The 25,812-nt window shown below is 38.6% G+C and overlaps 1 protein-coding gene across 6 annotated transcripts in view; it reads left to right on the forward strand.

The window, feature by feature from the left end:
• SPIDR (scaffold protein involved in DNA repair) overlaps nt 1-25,812 on the forward strand; it is a 258,654-nt gene that overhangs the window by 57,513 nt on the left and 175,329 nt on the right. For 4 of the 6 annotated variants that reach the window (XM_064480799.1, XM_064480800.1, XM_064480801.1 and 1 more), the window contains one exon: nt 20,457-20,707. In XM_064480799.1, coding sequence (XP_064336869.1) covers nt 20,457-20,707 — 251 coding nt within the window. Of the gene's footprint in view, nt 1-3,731; nt 3,928-20,456; nt 20,708-25,812 lie in introns of those variants that run through there. The other 2 variants (XM_064480804.1, XM_064480802.1) reach the window with 2 other exon arrangements.

The raw sequence follows: 25,812 nt of genomic DNA on the forward strand, positions 1-25,812 counted from the left end.
CTTGAATGCCCTGTGTTTTCACCCAGAGCCATAACTGCATTGCAACACAGGCCATTTCATCATCCTATGAGTTGAGAAAGTCAAGCAGGAAATCACCAGTTGACTTTCCCCAGTGCAAGCTTCGTGTTTCTTGGTTGCTGTGTCATGTTAGGCAGTTATGAAGGGGATGCTTTATAGAAAGAACCTCTTTTCTAGGGTATGTTTAAGAGTCTAACTATCTGGGGAACAAAATACATGTGGAAAGAAAATGTTTTCATCACAGTTTGAAAAAGATCCTATTGTTCAGGGCTGTTTTCTACAGTCATATTAAATTCACTCATTTCCAACAGCGACTCTTTTGATTTGTCTATCTCTTTCTATTTTTTAAGGTATGTTGTCAACCCCCTACCCCCCGCCATTGTATGGGTGTCTTTTCCTTTAACAGAGTGGAAAGTAATCTCCATTTATCTTCCATTCTCTCCTGTGTTCTACGCTTCAGGTCTGTTGTGTTCTGTTAATCGCATCTTCTCTGCACAGGAGCTGATTTCATGATTATCTCCTGAAAAGGTGGTTTCCTAGATGTAACAATGGGTCAGAACAGAAGTGTTTAACCTATCCAGTGAGTAGTATCTGTAAATTTGGTTGTGGTCTACTGGAGGATCTTTTCGTTTGTGTGACATCTATTGTAGAAAGAACACTGTCTGCTCTCCTCCCAAAGCAGAAGGAACCTCTTTAGTTTCCTTCTCCATCAACTGCAGAAGTGGTGCAAAGTTTATTTTCCCTTTGTTGCTGTTCAGATGGAACAGTTGCACCTAGGGCTCCCAACACATAAGGGAAAGTTATAGTGTGGGAAGAAAACTTTTTTTCTGCTATTGTTATTTAGGGAGCAGATAATGAGAAGTTTTCAGTGAGTGATGTGGTCAGACTTTATTTCATATTCTCTCTTAGAATAAATTTTTTTAATGCCAGTCTATACTCTTGGAGCCATGCATCCAAAAACTAGGTTAGGCTTTCAAGTTCACTGTCTCAAAGAAGGACAGACATGTATACAAACAGGACATAGACATTTAGTAATAGAAATGGGTACATATGTAGTGGTGGCAGAAAGAAAAGCCCTTTGTGGGTTAGGAAGGACTTCATAGTAGATCTATGCTAAAGCATGTGGGAAATACTAAAGTAGACTCTAGATGGTAGGTATGTGGGTGCCCCCTATAAAATTCACTTGTAGTAGCAGGTCAGGGGTGGGGGAGAAAAGAACTTCATAGATGATGGATGCTTTAACAAAATTTTCGGCATTGAATAAGAGTTTGCCAGCTAGAAAAGAAGGAAGAAGGGAATTCCAGGTGAAATACATAGTATACTTTTTAAAAGAAAACAAAAGAAAAGGAAAACAGCATTCTGGGGAAAATTTAGTTATGTGGTGTGGCTGGTTGGACTTTTTTATTGAAGAGAAATAGTAAATTTGGGAGTTTGAGATTTATAGATGTTAGCCACTATATATATAAGGAGATTTTTAAAAAGTTTCTTCTGTACAGCACAGGGAACTATGTTCAATATCTTGTAATAACCTTTAGTGAAAAAATTTGAAAACAAACATATGTACGTATATGCATGACTGGGACATTGTACTGGACACAAGAAATTGAAAGAGAAGTTACAGTCTACAATCAACACCAAAAAAACAGGAGGGATTATAAAATATTACTACAAACAATATACCAATAAAATGGACAACCTAAAAGAAATGGATAAATTCCTAGAAATGTACAGTCCCCCAAGATTTACTCAGAATGAAATAGAAAATATGAATAAACTACCAGTAATTGAATTGAATCAGTAATTTAAAAACTTCCAACAATCAAAAATCCAGGAACAGACAGCTTCACAAGTGAGTTCTACCCAACATTCAGAGAAGCATTTACACTTATCCTTCTCAAACTATTTCATAAAATTGCAGAGTGAGAAATGCTTCCAAACTCATTCTATGAGGCCAGGATCATCCTGATGTCAAAACCTGACAGAGACAACACAGAAAAAAGAAGGCCAATGTCACTGATGAACACAGATGCAAAAATCCTTTAAAAAAATACAGCACTATATTAAACTGAATTCAACAATAAATTAAAATAGTCACACACAATGATGAAGTGGGATTTATCCCAGGTATGCAATGATGGTTCAGTATTTGTAAATCAATCACCATGATACATCATATTAATAAACTGTGGAATAAAACTTATCTCACTGTGTCTCAGTAAATGCAGAAAAAGCTTTTGGCAAAATTCAGCATTTATGATAATAACTCTCAAGTGGGTATAGAGGGAACATAACCCAATGTAATAAAGGCTGTATATGAGAAGCCCACAGCTAACATCATACTCAGCAGTGAAAAGGTGAAACATTTCCTGTAAGATCAGGGAGAAGACTAGGATTCCCACTCTCGCCGCTTTTATTCAACATAGTATTGAAGCTCTAACCACAGCAACCAGACAAGAAAATAAATAAAAATAATCTAGATAAGAAAGGAAGAGGTAATACTGTCACAATTTACAGATGACATGATACTGTATATAGAAAATCCTGAAGACACCACCAGTAAATTATTAGAACCAATAAATGAAGTCAGTAAGGTTGCAGGGTACAAATTAATGCACAGAAATATGTTTCATTTCTGTACTCTTAACAACAAAGAAGCAGAAAGAGAATTTAAGAAAATAATCCTCTTTATAATTGCATTTAAAAGAATAAAAAATGCCTAGGGATAAATTTAAGCAGGGAGGTTAAAATCACTACATTGAAAATTAGGAAACACTGATTAAAGAAACTGATAGTGATGCAAACAAATGGAAAACTATACCATGCTACATCTTTCCATATGATGCTCATGGATTGGAAGAATTAATATTGTTAAAATTACCACACCAAGGCAATGTACAGATTCATTGCAATCCCTGTTAAAATACCAACAGCATTTTTCACAGAACTATAACAAATAATTCTAAAATTTGTATGGAAACACAAAAGACCGTGAATAGCCAAAACAGTCTTGAGAAAGAAGAATGAAAAAGAGGTATCACGTCCCTGATTTCAAACTATACTACAAAGCTACATTAATCAAAACAGTATGGTGCTGGAACAAAAATTGCCACATAGCTCCATGGATACAATAGAGAGCCCAGAAATGAACACACTCTTACATGGTCAGTCTATGACAAAAGAGGCAGGAATATACGGTTGGGGAAAGCAGCCTCTTCAATAAATGATGTGGGAGAACTGGACAGCTACCTGTGAAAGAACCATACTGGACAATTTTCTTACACCATATACAAAAGTAAACTCAAAATGGATTAAAGACTTGGTTGGATGTAAGACCCGAAACCATAAAACTCCTAGAAGAAAAAACATAGGCAGTATACTCTTTGACATCACTCTTAGCAGTATATTTTGGATCTGTCTCCTCAGGCAAGGGAAACAAAAGCAAAAATAAACAAATGGAACACCATCAAACCAAAACTTTTTTCACAGCAAAGCAAACTATCAACCAAACAAAAAAGGCAGCCTACTGAATGAGAGAAGAGATTTGCAAATGATATATGTAATAATGGATTAATATCCAAAATATGCAAAGAACTCATAAAACACCAAATTAAAAAAACAAACAACCGGATTAAAAAATGGGTACAGGAGCTGCATAGCTATTTTTCCAAGGGAGACATGTGATGCCAAGAGACACAGGAAAAGATGCTTAACATCACTATTAATCAAGGAAATGCAAATCCAGACCTCGAAGAAATAGAATGTCACTCATGTCAGAATGGCTGTCATCAAAAAGACAACAAACAACAAGTGGTGGTGAGGATGTGGAGAAAAGAGAACCCTGTGCACTGTTGATAGGATTGTAAATTGGTGCAGCCACTGTGGAAAACAGTATGGAAGTTCCTCAAAAAGGTAAAAATAGAACTACCATATGATTCAGCAATTCCACTTCTGGGTAGTTACCTGAAGAAAACAAAAACACTAATCAGGCGTAAAATTTGGCAGTAGTCTAGTTGAAATTTTTTCTCTTTTAAAAAAGAAAGAAGTTAAGGGTTTTTGTTGAGCATGTAGTCTAGCGAAATGGATTCATTGATTTTGAGTAGATCCTACATAACTCAGTCATTTCATTGATTTGCAAATCAAGGAGGATTTTAGTGGTAGGCCCAAATGACTATTGTTTAAAAGTTCTACTGAATTCATGTTAATATTTGATTGTGTTGAAATCTAGTACTCAATGTAAGTTTTGTTTTTTAAAATTCCAAATTTAAAAGCATGAAAGATAATGATCTTCTGATACTAATAAATATGCAGTGGGACAGGCCCAGGAGAAATAAGTTCTGGGAAGTGCTTACGTCTGAGGCTTCCCTTTGAAATGCTGCTCTCAGCTGTGTGTGTATTACTATTATGATGATGATGATGATGATGATGATGGTGATGATGATTATTATTTTCTTTTCATAGAAGTTGAGCTGTTCTTGACCTGTTGTCATTGTCTTCTTTAGGTTAATTTGTGTTACCCAATTTTCTGTATGGTGGTGGTTTCTACTGAACCATCTTTTTTCTCCTGTCTATCTCGGGAATTTTACAAATAGGATTAGGGACAGATGTGGACTAAGTCAGGCAAAAGGCATTTCAGAAAGAAAAAATAAAATAGATAAATCTGATTTTTCTCTAGAAGTTAAAACAGCATAATAGAAACCAATTATAATAAAGCCAATTATCTTATTTTGCTTTAGGTATGTTATTTGTTCATATAAACTTCTAAAGTAAAGAGTGTATCTATTCAAAGCAGTTAATCTTTTTTACCTAGAAATAACAATAAAAATATAAATTGTCCCATTTTGAATATATTTCCAAATTGTTTGGATTTAATTATTGTGCATTGTTTATGTAGTTTTGAAGTCAAAATATCTGTCTAGAGTCTCTTTTGTTTTCTCCTTTTTATGTCTGTCCAGCAAGAAGAGGGTATTTTCCTGTTTGTCTCCACCCTGGGCTTCTTTGTGACAGTTCGGTTTTAGATGCTGTCCTCACTTTTAGCTGAGATTTAATCTTCTGATTTGTTCTAGACAGCCGAGCTTTCAGTTATACCTAATTTAATCAAGGAGACAAGAAAGCCAATTTAAACAATAGACAACACCTAATTTTAATAGATGTGGCCAGGTGGATTTATAGCCAAAACTGGTAGAATGTTCTCAAGGCATATAATTCTCTTATTTTGCTTAGTCTACTTTAGAAGTTTTCTCTTTTTTGGGGGGGTTTGGTAAAATAAATCAAGACTTTATAGCTATTAAGAAAGCAATTTTTTTTTCGAAGCGGAGCCTTTAAAGAAATAGCTTTAATAGTTTTACATTCTCAAGTAGTTAGAAATTTCTTATGTTCAGGTTTTTTTTTTTCCCCAAGGATGGTTGTCATTAAATCAGCAAGTTGTGGGTGATGAAAGTAGGAATTTATATAGATTTGGGGCTCTTACAACTATGCCTAAGAACCTAGCATGATAGAAAAGCTTTTTTCAGTTTGACTTCATTCAAAATCATGTATTACCCTAATGCTTGAGATTTCATGTTACTGCTGGTCCAGTGTCTCAGAAGTTTGGATTAATTTCGGGAAATCTGTCATCTTAAATGTTCTTAAAATAGGATCCTTTCTGTAAAACTTACTTCAAATCTCTCAGTGATTTTTAGGGGCATTAATTTTGTTAGGCATACTTTTGAGTTATTGATTGAGCAATACTGAATCCAGTTACTGGGTAAATTAAGTTTCCAACTTTGTAAAAACTAGTTGCAGGAAGTTATTTGGGGATTCCACAGGAAAAAGAGTATCTGTTGCTGGCTTTGAAGATGGAGGAAGCCATGTGGAAAGTAATGGAAGGTGAGAGCAGCCCTCAGCTGAATGCCAGCAGGAAAGTAGGGACCTCAGTCCACAGCTGCAAGGAACTGAACTTCCACAACCGTGTGAGCTGGGAAGAGGACCCTGGGCTCCAAAGAGCAGCATCCAGCCAGCACCTTGATTTACTCTTGGAAGACTCTTGAGTAGAGAACTCAGCCTCCTGTGCCTGGACTCTGTTTGTTGGGATAAGTTTGAACAACAGAGCTGTGAGCTAATAAATGGGTATTGTCTTAAGCTGCTAGGTTTGTGGTGATTTGTTGCGAAGCAGTAGAAAACCAGTGTGGGGTATCTCAGCCAGCCTCGTAGGGATACCCAGTGCCGGTGAGCCAACTTACACTTGGTTTTCTCTTCATAACTTCTGGTCTTATACTAAGGTCACAGTGGGTATCAGCAAATACTAAGTTGAATTTTAAAATTTGTTCATCCTTTGATTTGAATTTTACTTTTATTATAGCATGTTAAGGTACAATGAGTGATGAAGAAAGAATTTTGGTAGTTTCCTTTGTTTATTTTTTGTTTTATTATTTTTTTAATCTGTAGTTTTCTTTAGAAAAGAAATTGAGGAAAATCATTTTTATTGAAGCTAACTTCTTCTGGAACAGGGTTGACAAATGAGCTTGCAGGCCACATCAAACCCCTTATCTGTCTTTGCAAATGAAGTTTTATTGGAACCCAGCCACTGGTTTATGTGCTGTCTGTGGTGGTTCTCATGTTTCAGTGGCAGAGTTGAGTATTTGTGAAAGACACTGTATGGCCCTCAAAGCCTATAACCGTATGGTCTTTTAGAGAAAAATTTGCCAGTCCCTATTCTAGATGGTGATCTGATTTAAAGTCATATTTATCTAACTTTATATGGTTTCCATGGATGGGGACTGATACTTCTATAAGTCTTAAATATATGTTATTAAAAGAAATATATCCAGCCATACCTGATTCCAGGATTGTGTAGACTAGTTTGTACCTCTGACTCTACTCAAATGATAGAAAATGTGTTAAAATTAATAAAATCCTATAAACTGTGTGTATGGGGTCCCTAAGACCATCCCCAGTTTTAGTGATTTATTAGGAGGAACCATTGAACTCAGAGGTCATTGTACTCAGGGTTGTGGTTTATTACAGCAAATGGCAACAAACACTGTCCACAGGGGAAAGGTGCATCAGGAGCAGTTGAGGGAACCAGACATGAGCTTCCAAGAGCCTTCTCCCAGAGGTTGCAAAGGACACGCTTAATCCTCAAGCAATGACTGTAGAAGCGCATGCAGACTATTGTCAGCTCACTGGTTCCTGGTGGGGTTTGGTTGTGCGGCTACCAGGGCTTGGTGACTGGCTGCAGTGACCAAAACCCAGTCCCCCAGAAGGAAAACAGATGCTCACTGTACGTTACATTGCTTGCACAGATCGTCTAGACAGAATAGTACAGTGTGATCAAGGTACTGAGTGTGCAAAAATATCTCTATCAGTTTGAATATTTCAGGAGATCAGTTCTCCAGTGGCATTCAAGGGCCAATGAGGAAAGCAGCCCTTCTGAGTGCATGTGGTTGGATCAACTCAGCCTGCTGAGTTAACACTCCTGAAAATCCCATAATAAGTGTTCAGAAACACACACAAAATGATTGCTGGCTGTAAAAATTCTGTGATACAATGTTATAAATATAGTTTCATGTATATATAAAATGTTCTGCTAGTTACAGTTATACTTCAAATATGTTCTTTTAGTGAACTGATTATTTTTAGTCAGCATTATTTTACTTTCAAGTAAGAAATATCTCCATGACTTTATAAACGAAGCCCAGCATAACTTTATACTATCATGAGCCTTTAAAATTTCACCAAGATAAACATTGTTTTCTTGAATTTGCAGTTTAAACCAAGTATCTTATTAAAAGTGGACTACTTTGCTGTTTCTAGCTTTATAGAGACTTAAACAGCCTGGCACTTTTTTTTTCATAGTTCATGTTCTTGCACAAATGTTAAACAGTAATCGTGTTCAGAGATGACTTATTGCCATAATACTGTTTCAGCTTATCGTGGCCTTTAAATTCCCAACCGTATATTAAATATTATCTTTTAGTTATTGGAATAATGATGAAATAAAGATTATGAAACATTATGCCTTTTAAATTCTTAATAATAATATAAAGTGCTTGCTGTACCACCTTTATTGACCCTCATGTTATGGAAAAATACACAGGGCAGATTTCTTCTTTAGAGAAAATTCATTTTGCTCTTCTTTATTCCTGTAGTTGTTGAAGTTAACTGTATATACAAATATGTGTGTGTGTTTATATATATAATTTCCTCTATTGTTTTGGCTGGACAGAGCCTGGTATAGTGTGTTTAGGACCCTGTGTGGATAGTGGGGATTCCTGAGCTTATTCCCTGAAATCATGTGTGACCCTCAGCAACTAGATATAAATCATTTTATCTGCCTGTTTTAGTTTACCTAGTTACCCCTCTTTCACCTCAAAGGATTCTTGGGAGGATTATTTTTATAAGGTTTGATTATTTTGAAGAAGCCTCTTCGTGTGTGTATAATGTATCATCAGATGTCACCTGCCAGAAGTTTGATTAGGGCCTCTGCAGCTAACTTTGGATCTGGAAGGAGTCCTTGGACCTCTGAAATACTTGCTGTTAGATTTGCTTTACAGTGAAGGTTTTTGCCTTCACTCAATTGTGAACAAGTAGCCAGCCATAAATGTTTAAAGAGCAGAATCTGTATTTTAGTCATCTTCAGAGTCCTGATGTCTAACATGGAGCCTTGCTGTTTCCTGGCTTCAAACCCAGAGCAGACAAGGAGTCTGTGACTTCGGTTGTCAATCAGAAAGGTGGCTAGGAGCAGACATGGGCACTGTAGGACTGAGGCTGGCCAGCAGCCTAGTGAGTGGAGGGAAAGGAAGCCCATCTGTCATATGTGGAACTGCAAAATAATGGTTATCCACGAGAGTAACTGTGAGCTGTCAAGAAAACATTGAACCATGCATGGCATGTGATATTTAAGAAGATAGAAGAAATTATGAAAGACTGTAGCCTCCTCCTAGAGGTCACGGTGCAGAAGGATGTGTTAAAGGCTCCTGAGAAATCTCAGCATTTAATTTTATTCTACCGTGTTTATTCAAACTGACTTGACTGTGGAGCTCCCTTTTCTCTTAATGTCTTAATTTCTCTTAGTGCCTCCTTGAACCCATGTTTGGAGGGTGCACCCTAGGCCCTGTGAGGCTGTGTACTTGCTTTTCACTGTTTTTGCTTTTGTTTGTCCCTGTGTTCCTTAGGGCACTTCCCTGGCTTGTTTCCTTCAAAGCCTCTATCTTCTCCAGGCTCTTCTCTCTGTCTCTTCCATCCCCGCCCTCTGCCCCCACCCAGTCTTCCATTATGTAGAATTTTAGTTTAGTTTAGTTTAGTTTTTTAATTGAAATATAGTTGCTGTACAATATTATGTAAGTTACAGGTGTACAATATAGTGATAAGCAGTTTCTAAAGTTTACACTCTATTTATAGTTATTGTAAAATATTATCTGTACTTCCTGTGTTGTACAGTACATCCTGGTAGCTTATTTTATATCTCATAGTCTGTGTAGGATTTTAATCCTTTGCCTTGAATAAAAGGAAAGCCTGGCTCATAACCAGCAGCAGTCTGTGTCTTGCCTCTAGTTTCATTTGCATAAATGAACAGATTAATTTTCTGAGTATGCTGTCATTTTTGCTTCACTTAATTTTGAGGTCCCCGTTTTGAGTGTAGGTTTGAGTTGGATGCCTCTCAGCCTCCAGCAGACCAGGGATACGTGTGCCGCCCCTGCCTGGGTCTGCCAGGAGGTGGTGCTGCTGAAAGATGGGGCTGGGTCTGTCTCTGAACATGTTTGAAGCAGACAGGTTGTGTCACTGACTCCATCCAGCAGGCTCCTTCTCTCTGGCCCTCTGTCTTACAATGAGACTGCGTACTGTTTCTCTTTTCCTCCTTGGGCTCCTCGGAGCAGGTGCTTTACATGTTAAGATGAGGTAGAATGGTGCTTTTGTGAACCCATGTTGGTGGAACGAGAGTTCTGTCCTTCTCATCAGGCTGGAATTTGAGGTTGGAAACATACTTGGTTTGGGAAAGGCAAGCCAGGTGATTTACAGAGGTGTAACCATGGGCGTAGCTAGTTAAACCTGTTTACCTCAGAAAAGATGTTTTTTTTTTTCTTTAATGTGTGAGAAAATCTACAGCTTTTGTTTTCCCTCTCACTAGCTGGCTCTGATTGTTGTGGATAAAGTTTCAGTCACAAAAAGCATACCAAGTAAACAGTGAAAGTATATCTCCTGTTAGTAGTTTAAAACTCTGTTGTCTAGAATTGCTCTTATCTATAGACAACTATGGTCTAGTTGCTTTTATTGATATTTAATCCCAATAGAAAATAAAATTCTGTTAGGAGCTGAGAGTCTGATACACTCCTTCCATTCTTGGTGACTTTGCTGCCCTTTTTCACACAACCAGTGTAGTTCTTGATACGTGGCCAGAGAACAGCCCATGTTAATTAAGGAGTGAGTGAGTGAGGGTGCGTGTTATGATTCCACCAGACTTTAAAGACCACATGGATAAGGATTTTGGTGTCCCTGCCCACCGCAATTGCATAGAGCATTGTACCCAGAATGATTTCTGATACAGAGCAGACATTCAGTTAATTTGTTAAATGAATGAATTCCATTTTAGAATTGAGAGTGGAAATGAAGGCATTTGCTAACTAATTTGTTGGCTTATCAGCCACCAGTACTCTTTCATTCCCCTTAATTTTTAAGAGCTGTCTTGGTTTTGGTGATTTTACTTGTCACAGCCACCATTGCATATCTTCTGTAGCATTTTTGCTGTTGCTCCCACCTTTCAACTTAAGAAGATTATTAGATTTAAAAGTTTCTAAGCAGGCAGGATTTTTACAATTCTCTTGTTATTTCCTTAAAATTCCCCTGACCTCATTTGTAGTGAGACTTGAAGAAAGGAAAGCTGAACCAGGTAAACATGGTGAACTTAGCGTAGCCTAGCTCTTGCTGATCTCATAAGATCCTCCCAGGGCAGGTCTGGGCCCAGCCAGTAATTGGGTGGGAAGCCTCGGAGAACAGAAACCTGCGCTGCAGGATGTGGCCCTGCCGGTTAGGATGCAGCCAGCACCTGCCCCCACGGCAGGCGGGCGGGCAAGGCACTTCAAGGACCCAGCCTGGGGGACGCCTTCTCGCCTGAGCTGAGACCAAGAGCTTTGAGTCTTCTGTTTTGGCATGAAATAGAATAAAGTGAGCTGTTTTTTGTCCTGTAATTGGTTATCTCAAGTAATGATTTTGATTTAGTTACTATCTTTCTTTCCTTAGTTTTATGAGCTTAGTATTTAGCTACAGAGGTGTCGTTTAAAGATAGAGAGGTTATCATTTATTACCAATATTCCACTGTTGCTTGGTGTGAGTGACCATTCTATAAATTTTAGAGGTAAAAGCTTTAATTTCTGAACTTTAGAGAGTGGTGGTTCATCTGGCTGATTGGTTTCATTTGTGTTACCGCAGAGGCTTTGCTCCATCTTGACATTAGACTTCAAGATCTTAACTTTGTTAGTGGGCGCAGTTTTTATAGAGGAGGACCCTCCCATATGTGGACTTTCATACATGGATTTAGATGAAGATTTGAGTCAGCTAATTGCATTATGCTAATTGATTTTTTAAATTAAAAATTTATGATAAAGTATTATGCTAATTGATTTTTTAAATTAAAAATTTGATAGTTGTTTATAATTTACTTTTAAAAAAGTGATATTTTTGAATATCTACCTATTTAGAAAATTGTAGGGTTTTCTTATTCCTGATTTTCTTGATGAGCTTACGAACGTGTGTGCTTCCCATTTTACCTCTGCACACGCCAGCGCCTAGATGTCTGCATTGCCGAATAACTGGCAGATTTTAAGGTAGAGACAGTGGGATCTTTTTTAAAACATCATCTTGGCTGCACAGTATTATAGAATATCAAAGTAAAGAATCCCTGAAAGTAATGAAAGTCATGGAGTCATTGTGATTTCTATCATACAGTCTGTGGGAGGTTGTCTATGTTGAGGCTGAAAAAAGGAGCCCAGAAATCAGAGTGCTGTGGCTGTCTTGTCCTCACCCGTGTCCTCCATGAGGGCATCTTACAGGTCAGTGTCTTGGGTCACTTCTACTCCAATGGCCTCTTTGCCAGTCAGCTGAATTTCCAGCCTCCAGCCAGGTGGCTCTGTGTTTCTGTGCTAGTCCTGTGTTCATTTAGAACTCCCTGTGTTCCAAAGAATGTCTTCTTTCCCCTTTCTTTGCTCTTGTATGTGTCCTCTGTTTCAGTTGGTCGCACTACTACCCTGACTGTCACAGAGTTTGGCCTCTCTTCGTGCATTACTTGAGCCAGCTGACTTTCTCTCTAAAGGGTTTGCTTTAGTGCTGTTTACTCACTGAACAGTTTTAGAACAGTAATTATTAAAGCGGTAGGCTGGGAATGAATGAACACTTGCCAGTGTGCTGAATTGCTCTCACTGCATTAAAACATCATAGTAACTTAATTTTTTAGAGCATCTCATCAGTAGGTTTGGGAATGGAAACAAGTCTGAAGGCATGGACTTTACCACTGACCCAGAGCCATCACTGGTACCAGGAAGCCACACTGGAAGGATGAGTCAATTAGCCCAAATTCATCATTATTCCAAGAAATAAGTTTATAACATATTCCCCACTCTTCTGATAGGTTATGCGATTTACTTTTATGTAAGAGAACATGTGTGCTCTCTCTCAACACGCGCACCCAATCTGTAGGGCTATCATGTTGCTGTTAACTGTCTCTTACCTTGCAGTGTGAACTCTAAACTTGGATTTGTCTAGACTTCTCTGTGTATCTTTTTTTTTTTTTTTTAGATTTTTTAAACTTTTTTTATTGAGTAATAGTCATTTTACAATGTTGTCAAATTCTAGTGTAGAGCACAATTTTTCAGTTATATATGAACATATATATATATATATATTCATTGTCACATTTTTTTTCACTATGAGCTACCACAAGATCTTGTTTATATTTTCCTTTGCCATACAGTATAATCTTGTTTATCTGTTCTGCATTTTAAAATCCCAGTCTGTCCCTTCCCACCCCCCACCCCCTTAGCAACCACAAGTTTGTATTCTGTGTCTATTTCTGTTTTGTATTTGTTTTGTTTTGTTTTGTTTTGTTTTTTTAGATTCCTCATATGAGCGACCTCATATGGTATTTTTCTTTCTCTTTCTGGCTTACTTCACTTAGAATGGCATTCTCCAGGGACATCCATGTTGCTCCAAATGGTGTTATGTTATCGGTTTTTATGGCTGAATAGTATTCCATCATATAAATATACCACCTCTTCTTTATCCAGTCCTCTGTTGATGGACATTTAGGCTGCTTCCATGTCTTGGCTATTGTAAATAGTGCTGCTATGAACATTGGGGTGCAGGTGTCATTTTGAAGTAGGGTTCCTTCTGGATATATGCCCAGGAGCGAGATTCCTGGGTCATATGGTATGTCTATTCCTAGTCTTTTGAGGAATCTCCATACTGTTTTCCACAATGGCTTTCCTTGCTTCCCTCTCCCACTCTTAATGATTTAAATGTCTTCTTTTACAATTTTGTGTTTATTCTTTTTGTAATTCATGGCAGTTATCTCCTTTCCAGTTATGAGTTTCTCATTTTTGCAGCATCCTGCTTCTTTTCTATTTAGAGTAGACCTGTCAATATTTCTTTTAGCATGGGTTTAGTGTTGCTAAACTCTTTTGAGTTTTTGCTTGTCTGTGAAGCTCTTTATCTCTCCTTCTGTTATAAAGGATAGCCTTGCTGGATACAGTATCCTAGGCTGCATCTTTTTTTCATGCAGGACTTTGACTATATCTTGCCACTCCCTTCTGGCCTGTAGTGTTTGTGTAGAGAAATCAGCTGAGAGCCTTATGGGGGTTCCCTTGTAACTCACTCTTTGTTTTTCTCTTGCTGCCTTTAGGATCATTTCTTTATCCTTGACTCTAGCCATCTTGATTATGATATGTCTTGGTGTGAGTCTGTTTGGGTTCTTCCTATTTGGGACCCACTGAGCTTCCTGTACTTGGATATCTGATTCCCTGTTTAAGTTTGGGAAGTTTTCAGTCATGATTTCTTCACATACCTTTTCAATCCCCTTTGTTCTTTTTGCCCTTTCTGGAACCCCTATTATGTGTAGACTGGCACGCTTTATATTATCCCATAGGTCCCTTATATTGTTTTCCTTGTTTTTTATTTGTTTTTCTTTCAGCTGTTCTGATTGGGTGCTTTCTATTGCCCTGTCTTCTAGGTCGCTTATCTGTTCTTCTGCATTATCTAGTCTGCTTTGTACAGCCTTTAGATCAGCTCTCATTTCAGCAAATGAGTTTGCCAATTCTACTTGGTTCTTCTTTATAGCTTCTACTTCATTTTTGACATATTTTATATCTCTAAACACTATTTCTTTTAGTTCCTTCAGTACTTTGATCACTCCTTTTTTGAAATCTTGACCTAGTAGGCCATCAATGTTTATTTCATTTATCATTCTTTCAGGGAATTTCTCTTGATCTTTTAATTGGGAGTGGTTCCTCTGCTTCTTCATCTTGCTCATATGTCTCTGGTACTGTGGCTTACGGAGTATCAGCTATCTATTGTGGTCCTTAAATGAGTTTATTTATTTATCTATCTAAAGCCTATGCAGGAATAAAACTTTAAAAAAAGAGAATTTTAAAAGAAGGGAGAAAAGAAAGGTTTGAAAACAGTGTATAATCAATAATAGAAGAGCAAGTTGAAGCAGAATAGCAATTGAGTTGAGACGTCTTTTTAAAACCTTAAAAAAAGGAGAAAAGATTAAAGAACAGTATTTGAAACCTGTGTATAATCCATAACAGGAGATCAAAACCAAGAGAAATAAAAATGAAATGAAGTAAACTTTTAAAAATATAATAATAAATATATTTTAAAAGAAAAATTTTTAAGGGATTAAAACTGGAGACATATACAATTGTTTAAAAAGTAAAATTTTAAAAGGTAATAGAAAATAGAACAGATTTTTTAAAAAGATAAAACGAGAGAATTTTAAAAGGAGAAAAGAAAGGTTTCAAAACAGTGTATACTCAATAATAGAAGAGCAAGTTGAAGCAGAATAGCAAGAATTGAGATGTCTTTTAAAAACCTCTAAAAAAGGAGAAAAAAATCAAAAAAACTACTTAAAACCTGTGTGTAATCAATAACGAGATCAAAACCAAGAGAAATAAAAATGAAATGAGGTAGGTTTTTAAAAATAATAATAAAAAGATTTTTTAAAAACTTAGAAGGGATTAAAACTGTAGACATATACAATTGTTTAAAAAGTAAAGATGAAAAAGGTAATAGAAAATAGATTTTAAAAAAATGGGGGGGGGGGGATGTATTCTCCCAGAAACTGTGCACTCTTAATGATTTTATCAAGAAGTCTTTCTGTCTTTGCCCTGTTTCGTGAACTCAGCTTGCTGTTTCTAGAGGCCCTCAGTTGGCACCCTCATCAGTGCTGCTCCCAGTGCCTGTTGGCTAGCAGATCGTGCCCACTCCCAACACTGGGTCAGGTGCTGTGCTCTTACACGGTGGAAAGGCAGGTCACTCCCCCTCTCGATGCCGCAGTCAGACGCTGCGCTTGGGAGAGGTAGATGGGTGGATCGTGCCCCCTCCCAACACCACGGTCAGGTGCTGAGCTCCTGCCAGGAAGGTGGGTGGCTGCCCACCCTCTCCCGGAGCAGGTCACTCTGCTGCTCTGTGCAGCTGCCTGCTCCACCTCTGTCTGCACTCCATAGGCAGGCTTGGGGAAGACGGTGTAACAGCCCTGCCCCTGCCCCTGCCCCTGCCCCTGCCCCATGCCAAAACCCAGCTCCTTGTTTGTCTTGACAGCACGAGTTCTCTGAGGTACCAGGTCAGAAAGATTCTATCTGTCTTAGGCCGTAAACAAGTCTCAGTCCTGCCTAGGATGTTGCAGAGCCCCCAGTCGTGTATTCAGGTCTTGGTCTCGGCCCCGTCCCCACCTAATCACTGCGCACAGGAGGATATGGCAGCTGTGGCTGCGCCCTGCCTCTCTTCTTGTGAGAAGTACCAGTAATGGTGCCATGGGTCTGAGGAGACAAAGACTATGGCGCCCCTCCCCCCAGGACACACCGCGGTGTTGCTTTACTTTTTTTTTTTTTTTTTTCTGTAATTTATGGGGGCCCAGGTTATTCTGCTTTGTATCCCCTCCCAGCCATGGCGCGAAGCACCCTGCAGTCCTCCGGGGCTGCCTCAGTGCAGCTGCCCCAGTCCTCCACCCAGCTTGGGCAGCCTGTCCCATCCCCCCGCTGCCAGCTCGCATCTCGGGCTGGGTGTCACAGGGACCCTTTGTGCCCGTTTAACTTAGTTCTGTCGGACAAGGGGTGCTCCGTACAGATCTGAGCCTCAGAGGCTCTCCCTCCATCCCACTGACCTCTCCATTGGAGGGGGGTAGATTCAGCAAACAAGCGCTATTCCTCCTTTGCCGCTCCCTCCCCGTGGGACTGGTCCCACACTGTTCTGCTTTTTCTTCTTTCTTTTTTCCTTTTCTCCTACCAGATACGTAGCGTCTTTGTCTTTTGAAGAGGGCGATGTTATCTTGGAGTTCAGCAGGTGCTCTGGTTGGCTGGGTGGGTCCGTGGATGTGAGTTTTGGTGTATTTGTGGGAGAGGGTGAGCTACAAGCGTCCTACCCTGCCATCTTGGCCCATCCCAGCTCCAGAGCCATTTTAGGTTTACAATAAAATTGAAAAGGAAGTATAGAAATTTACCATATACCCTTGTCCCCGACACAGGCATGATCTTCTCCATTATCCATATAGTTTGCCAGTAGTCCATTTGTTATTAAGACTGAACTTTACATGACACATCATAATCACCCAAAGTCCGTAATTTACCTTAGGGATCATTCCTGATGTTGTACATTCAGTGGGCTTGGACAGATGTATAATGACATATATCCATTATTATAGTATCGTACAGTGTATTTCCACTGTCCTGAAAGTCCTCTGTGCTCTACCTGTTCATCTCCCCCACTCTTCCTCCAGCCTGGCACCAATCTTTATATTGTCTTTATAGTTTTTCCTTTTTCAGAATGTCATAGAGTGGGAATCGTATAGGTGTGTAGCCTTTTCAGATTGGCTTCTTTCACTTAGTCATATGCACTTAAGTTTCCTCCCTGTTTCCACATGGCTTGATAGCTTGCTTCTTTTTAGTGCTGAGTAATATTCCATTGTCTGGATATATCATGGTTTATCTATTCACCTACTCAGGGACATCTTGGTTGCTTCCACGTTTTGGCAATTATGAATAAAGCTGTGATAAACATACATATAGAGGTGTTTATGTGAACATACATTTTCTGCTTCTTTGGGTAAAGATCAAGGAGTGTGATTGTATAGTAGGAGTATGCTTAATTTTGGAAGAAACCACCAAACTGTCTTCCAAAGTGGCTGGGCCATTTTGCACCGTTTATTCTTCAAGGCGCACATTATTTCCAAGGTCCCATGAAGTTCTCGTGACCGTGCAATGTCTTTTTTCTCAAATCCAACCCACTTTTGTGTCTCTTCTCACCTGAATACAGCTTAAATATTGATAATATTCCCAAGGTTCCAACCTGGACCTCCTCTTCCTCCTTTTACATGATATCCGTGGACAGTCTTTTCTAGCGCTCATACCTTCAGGCATTGTTTCTGCTCTTGGGATTCCTGAAGTTATGTCTCCCTCTCACGTCCCTTTCTTAGAGCTCAGACCCATAAAGCCGCTGCCTCTTGGTCAGTTTTCCCTCAGCTATTTCATAAGCATTGCATTAATGACATATCAAAATAGATTTACTATTAGCAACTACCCCTCTCCAGATACCTTCCCTGAATCCCCTTTCCTGGTAAATGTACTTTAGTTGTCCAAACCAGATGCTTGAGGTCTCCTTTGACTCTGTCTTCACTGTCGTTCCTAACATCTGGGAGTCCTTAAGTGTTGTTAAGTCTCCTTCCTTATTTTCTTTCAAGGCCATCTCTCTTTCCTCCCACCACTACTGACTGCCACTTACATCCTCTCTATGTCTTGCTTTGATCATGGAAGAGCTTTCCAGCTAGCAGGCTGCTTTCCCTACCTGCCCATAGTAGAGCCTGTTCTTCAGAATGTTGTTCGGAGGATCATTCTATACTGTTATCTGCCTTGTTAGCCTCTGTCCAAACTGCCCATGGCTCCCGCAAGGCCTCAGAATAAAGCTGCATGCCCTGCTGTAGTCTGCAGCAGCCCTCTCTCTGCTGCTGCTTATAGGTTTTCCTGCATGCACTGTATTCTCTCGTATTTGTGGTCCTCCTGTTCCTTTCCTGGATGTACTTCCTTCGCTTTCTGCCTAATAACGTACACTTAGTGTTCAGCTTTAGGTGGCAGATCGTGATTCAGGTGGCAGCTCTTTCCCTCTTCCCTGTGCCCACCTGGCCTTGTTTTCCTCTTACTTGTTCCCATGGTGCCTGAATGACGCTTCGATAGCAGTACTTCTGCCACGTTGTTTATGACTCTTTGCTTCTGACCTCCTCATCTCTACCAAGTGCTGTGTCCCTTCAACTTCTGCATGTGAGTCCCCAGCACAAGCCACATGTGGCTGGTTATTTGTTCACATTTTTCTAGGATTGTGGTTCTCAACTGGGAGTGATTTCATCCCCCAGGGGATATTTGGCGATGCCTGGAGACATTTTTGACAGTCATTACTGGTGGGGCAGTGCTACTGTCATCTAGTGGGTGGTGGCCAGGAATGCTGCTGAACCCCCTACGATGCACCAGGCAGGCTTCCACCTTACCCAGCCTGAAATGACAACAGTGCTGAGGCCGAGAAACCCTGCTGTAGCAGGAAGGGCAAAACTTGAGAGTACTAAAAGAAGACATTCGTAACAAAAAGATGGAATTAAATTTGGAGTTCCCAGATAGTATATATAAGTTTTCAGTGTCAAGGAACTAAATTTTCAGTGTAAACTGCTCAGGTTCTTTTTGTGGACTGTTAACATTTATTCAGAAGCTGTGTTGGGGGGTGGGAATCATGTGACCCCTGTGCTTATTAATGGATTAGCAGCATTTAGTATTTAAACTTTAGTAATGCAGTAATTTAGGCATGTAACTGAAATTGTGAAAAGGATAGTGGAACTAAGATCTTCGTTTGAATATTTTTTTCATTTACTTTTTCATATTTTAAATGTGCCTGGTAACAGGTCACTACCCAAGCTGGTTTTTCGAAGAGACATGGGGGTGGGTGATATTTTTTTTTAAGCTCTTGAAAAGGTTTTAACTATAAAATCCTCGAAAAAGGCCAAGTGTGATAAACCTTTTGTGCATAGACTAGGAAATGATGAAAACTGTAGTGCTAACACACACACACGCACGCAGCCACAAGTGATAACCCTCATATGCTTGTATCCTCTTCACTGTCTCTAGTTCAGTGCCTGTGACAGTGCCAGGGCCACAGTTCATGCTGGCAGGAGAGAGGGCTCTTCCTGAGGGACCCCAGAGCTACACTATGAGTTGACCAGGTACAGAAGAACCATTCAACTAGATGTACAATTTACATTTCGTAAATGTAAAATTTAGTGTAGGTATTAAATTGGAAGGGGCTACCGATATACTGGAAAGTTAGAATGTTGAAGGATAAATTGTCGTCATTAGAACAAGATGGGACTGACCTGCACAACCAAGTAACAGGAAAATAAAATACCTGTCATACTTTAAAGTTTTAGCGTGTGTCAGGGCAAAGACAGAAAACATCACAAAAGAAAGCTTTAATTCTTCTCTCCAGGGTTGGCTGTTGTTGTGAATTCCTGTTTTGTAATCTAGTTTTCAAAACAATTTTTATTTATTTGGTGGTTCAGAAATTTTAGTAAAAGAAAGAAGAAACATTTTGGGAAATGTTAGGAAAAAGACTCAGTGACTCATTCTTAAATAGTTCCTGTTGATATCAGCAATTTCAAACTAGCCTCTGGAAAATGGCATATTGGAATTATGCAGAAAAAGTTAATTTTTCATCTGTATCCTTGGAGATGTCTTTGGTAAATTAAGCAGTTTACACTTAAGAGGCAATTTTCTTTTATTTTGTTTTTAACGAATAGTGAATATTATTTACTCCACATTAAAATTCAAAATCAAAACAATGCTTTTTTTTCCAATAGGTATTAGATTACATTGACTAGCAGCCATTCAGGTTGGTGTTATTAGTTCAGTGTTTGAGACTGATAACGTGTGGCACATTTCTTTTAGTTTATTGAAGGAAGATTGAAATATTTGTGCTGAATTTAGTGGATTCTGTGAGATAGTCTCTGGCTTATAATTGGTTTAATCTCTTGTCTTTGGGTATATGACTTATTTTGGATTTTGTGACTTTGTGTCAAAATAGAAGTTTAAGCTACAGATAGTGTATTTACAAAGTTATTTCAATAAATATAATTATAAGGGAATAGAATAATAGGCATATATAAATAGGATTTGAATAAAGAGTTCTCCAAATTTAATTGCATTTCTCTTAATTTTTTTCAGACAAGTCCTACAGAAATTTTGGAGTATTCGTCAGATAGTGAAAGAGCTGATGACTCAGAGAATGTCTTGTTCACTGATGCAGAGCCCTCTCACAGATGCCCCATGGGCCGTGGGCCAGGTGGGAGACAGGCTGCGGAGAAACTGGTAAACCTGGGGCTGAGGCCTGCGGAGACCATTGTGCATGCACCCCCAAGACAGACAAAGCTTCCCAAGACTCCAGAGAAGTCAGCAAAGACAAAGAAGCTTTTAAGGTTAAATTACACCTTTTAAAATTTTTTTTTTAAGTTTTTCTCTTTCTTAAAAAACCCAAATACCTAAAGTGTTAATTTAGAAATACTTACTTGTTTACTTGTGAAGGAAGATTGACAGAGTAGAATTGTAATCCCATCCTAATTTCTGGAGATGATATGTGGTATTTTTCATCCAAATTGAGCATTCACTCTTTTTAGTCATAACCAGCTTATGTGACTGTTTTCCTTAATAGAGATTGGTTATTTGGGTTTATCAGATTTTATTGAACACCAGTGTTCCAGGTGCTGTCTTAGACAATTAAAACAAGTAAATGACTCTTCCTGTTTTCAAGTAACTTAACAGTCCATAGAAATATGGACTGTTGAGATTACATTTGTGATTGTGATTGGCCAGGGAAACACTTGCAAAGACTTTTGAGAGCAAGGATTCATAGGAAAGAAGTTAGTGTGTATGTGAAGAACCCTAGGGGCCAGGCCATGGAGGACCCAGCAGGACAAGTGAAGGAGCCTGGAGTGTGCTGGGGTGGGGTTGGGGGGTGTTGCATGTCCAAACGCTGTGTCGTACACTGTTTGTCTGTGTCTTAAATTAGAACGAATCAGGGAAAACACAACTTCAATGAAAGTGAGAAGGAGAAGTTGTGGGAAACAGTGCCACAAAAGCAAACTCAGTGGAGAGTTTAAAGGAAAAAGGAATACAGTAGAAAAGAGTAAACATGGCAATGAAGAACACGGTTTTGGATCTGTTTAGGGTATGTCTACCTCAAGAGAGGGCAAATACAATGCACACCAAGGAGACCCCAGTGCCAGTGTCAGACAATGTCAGTGGATTATTAAGGGAGGAAGCGAGGGGCTCAAGAAGTGGAGATGGGGCTGTGACCCTTCTGCTGGAAGCTGGGATTCAAGATAGGAAAGGGGTGGGGAGCTTAGCTTGTTCGGGTTTGAATGGGATCCAGTATCTAAAGAAATTCCCAGAGAAAAGGTGAGATATTTGAAGAATGATAGGGAAGACCCAGTGGAGATGGCGAGATTAGGGGTCATTTCTGTCAGTGTCCAGGAAGGGAAGTGGGAGAGGGAGGCCTGTCTTGAATAAAGGGGTGGAGGGAAGAGTATGAGGTGTGACTGAGTCGAGTGGGATGGATGTAGTCTGGTGAGTCAGCTGATGCCTGTCCACTGTTTCCTTTTGTTTTGTTTTTTAAATATAAAATAAGACAGAGGCCTTATGCTCAGAGTGAAGAAATTATACCTCAAATGAGAATAGTGGTGGTTTGTAGTAGTCTCTGGAGAAAACAGAAAAGGAAGCTAAGTAAAGGGATTAGAATGTCTTTGCTGTTTGAAGTCGATCCTACACAATTATAGAAAGTCCCAACCCAGTTAAGGGCCTACTGTGTGCCAAGCACTATTTCGTGTCCTGGAGGCACAGCAGTGAACAAAGGCAATGATGTTTCAATTTTAAGCAACAGGTCAGGGAAGCCTCTGAGAACATGACTTATTGAGCAGCTGGCAGAACAGAGCTGGCATTTCCTGAGATGAGATAGGAGAATGGTGAGGGCATCATATGGTTTGGTTTTGTTTTCCTTGGTAAAAAAATGATAAGGCTTTTTTGGGAATAATGAGGTTATTCATCTTTTACTTTCTCTGTTGTTAATTGTACAAGTTCTTTTCAGAGTTTATATACCAGGGTTTGAGTTTTTCTTATTATTTTGATTCTATACTTTCAAACACAAATGGAGTTTTTCCACCAACCTTGCTCTTTGACATCAAATTCTTTTATACATGTGTACATATATTTGGGGGGAATGTATAAAAGTTTATATTTTGTGTGGTCAGTTCTGTCAGTTGGTCATGTGTCATGCCACCTCCCAGTGACTTTAAGCATAGGAAGTTGTTCTGCATCCTTAATAGTAATAATCTCCTTTTATACGTATTGTGGAAATATGTATTATTTTCTTTCAGTTTTAAGATTTAATGACATACAGTACTGTGTAAGTTTAAGGTGTACAAGCATAGTGATTTGATTTACGTACATTGTGAAATGATTACCATGGTAAGTTTAGCAAACATCATCACCTCATATACATCCAAAGAAAGTTGAGAAATGGTTTCTACATTGTGATAAGAACTTTTGGGATCTACTCTCTTAGAAAATTTTACATACATCATAAAGCAGTGTTACCCATACTCCTCATGTTGTGCATTACATCTCTAGTACTTATTTATCTTATACCTAGAAGTTTATACCTTTTAACCATCTTCATCCGGTTACCCCTTCTCCTACCTCAAAGAATCATATAAAGAAGAACAAACTAAACCCAAAGTTAGTATCAGAAAGGAAATAATAAAAATCAGAGGGGAAATATATAATATGGACTGTAAAGATAATAGAAGAGACTAATGGAAATGATTAATGGTTTTTTTGAAAAGCTAAACTCAGGCAAACTTTTACCTAAACAAAAAAAGAGAGAAGACTCAAATAAAATTAGAAATGAAAAAGAAGTCATTAAAACTGGTACCACATAAATACAAAGAATCATGATAGACCACCGTGATAATTATACACCAACAAATTGGACAACCTAGAAGAAATGAATGAATCCTAGAAACATACAACCTACCAGAACTGAATCAAGATGAAATAAAAACTCTGAACAGACCAACTACTAGTAAGGAGATTGAATCAGTAATCAAAACTCTCACAACAAAGTAAAGTCTAGGAACAGATGGCTTCACTGATTATTTCTGTCTCATGTTCAAAGAAGACTTAGTGCCAATCTTCGTCACTTTCAAAAAAAAAAAAAAAAGAGGAGGAAACACTTCCAAGCTCATTTTACCTGGCCAACATTACCCTGATACCAAAACCAGATAAGGTCATTTCAAGAAAAGAAAATTACAGGCCAGTATCCCTGAGGAACATGGACACAGAAGTCCTCAATAAAGCATTAGCACACCAAATTCAACAATGTATTAAAAGGATTATACACTGTGATCACTTGGGATTGTTTCTAGGGATGCGAGGATTGTTCTTCCTCCAAAAATCACTCACCATGATACACTGTATTAACAAAATGGAGGAAAAAATCGTACGATCATTTCAGTAGATGCAGAAAATTCTTTAACAAATACCAACATCTGTTCATGAAAAACAGTTTCAACAAACTAGATATAAAGGGAATGTACCTTAACATAATAAAGGCCATAAAATGACAAGCCCACAGCTGGCATCATACTCACAGTGAAAAGCTCATAGCATTTCCTCCTAGATCAGGAACAACAAGGATGCCCACTCTTGTCACTTTCATTCAACATCGTACTGAAAGTCCCCACCAGAGTAATTAGGTAGGAAGAAGAAATAAAAGGCATCCCAATTCAGAAGAACTAAAACTTGTCTTTTTTATAGATGACATGATCTTATACAGAAAACTCTAAAGACTCTTGAATGGACATTTTCCTGAAGGAGACATCCAAATAACCGACAGGTATATCAGAAGGTGTTCCATATCAGTAATCTGGGAAATGCAAGTCAAAACTCAGTGAGATACCACCTCACGTCTGTCAGAATGGCTGTCATCAAAAAGACAGGAGATGATAAGTACTGACTAGGATGTATAGAAAAGGGAGCCCTTCTGCACTGTTGGCGGGAACATGAATTGACGTAGCCGCTATTTAAAACTGTGTGGAGGTTCTAAGAAAATTAAAAATATATCTACTGTATTATCCACCAATGCCACTTCTGGGAATATATTCATGTGAAAGGGGTGCAGACTTTTAGTCATAAGGTGGATAAGCTCTGAAGGATCTAATGTAAACATGGTGACTATTACTGAAAATGCTATATTGTACAATTGAAATTTTTTAAGTGAGTAGATCTTAAATGTTTTCACCAAAAAGAATAAAAGGTAAATCTGTGAGGTGATGATCTGTCAATTAAGTAAATTGAGAGGGGTGTGTTCCTTGCAGATGTATAATATGTATCAAGTCACCACACTGTATGCTATAATTACTTAACAAATTCATTTGTCAAAGAAAGCAAAAAAGAAAAGAGTTAATTTGCATGTGTTACAGCAGGGCCTTCTTGAACCCCCCCCCCTTTTTTTTTTCAATGTACAAAAGGTTTTTACTAGAATTATGATTGTTGGCTAGAGGTCATGATATTTCCGTTCCTAAGTTCTGGTGAATCATCTCAGAATTCCCTGTAGGAATTCTTAGAGCAGAGGTATCCTGACCAAAACCAAGGTGGAAATGCAGATTCTTAGGGTTTCCGATGTTCCCGCATGTGGAAAACTGTTCTACACTCATTTTTGTTCTTGCCTTTTACCTTTCATCCTGTCATTCCTCCAGTTTACTTGTAGGGTTCTGGGCTTGGCGCTAACCGTATATTGCTTTTAGATTGTAGTTAGTGTTTTTTCTTCTCTCTAAAGTCATAAGATTGAAAACCAACATTTGGCAAATAATACCTAGATCATTGTGACCTTTTTCAGTAGTGCGTATTCTTGAAGGAGCAGTAGGTGTATCATTGACACAGCCAGACAGCCTGGTGGCAGATGTTTACCTCGTGCGATAAAACGCCTCAGTGTATCTTCTATAAAATGACAGTAGTACCTGCTTTCCTCATGTTGTTCAGAGAGGGTGTATAGATGAGTTAGTTCATGTAAACAAAATGATATGAAGAAGGGCTTCCATAGGTATAAAGTACAGGTAGACATGTGTGTAAAGTAGAGGTTCTTTGGCATATTTGTCATTGTGAGAATTAAAAATTTGCTGTTATATATACTGCTTACATACACACACACACATATTCAGAAATAATTAGCACCTGTAGGAAAACAATCACCTATAGGAAAACAGAGTAGCGGTAGTGATAATATTTATAACATGTATTAAAATACGATCTTTTGATTGTTGTAGAAAAAGTATAGGGTGCAAGTAAAAATCATAACAGAATCGGTAACACCACTGACTAGCACTTCTTGAAGGTTTACTAAATGCCAGACACTGTTCTGAGTCCTTTCTGTTTTCGATAACTGTTTCCTCATCTGGCTAGTTATACAATATTAGAGAATTTTCTTAACCTCTCTCTAAGCTCAGATTTTATCATGTGTGAGATGGGT

The sequence above is a fragment of the Camelus dromedarius genome, chromosome 30, assembly GCF_036321535.1.
Source record: "Camelus dromedarius isolate mCamDro1 chromosome 30, mCamDro1.pat, whole genome shotgun sequence".
NCBI classification, from domain to species: Eukaryota; Metazoa; Chordata; class Mammalia; order Artiodactyla; family Camelidae; genus Camelus; species Camelus dromedarius.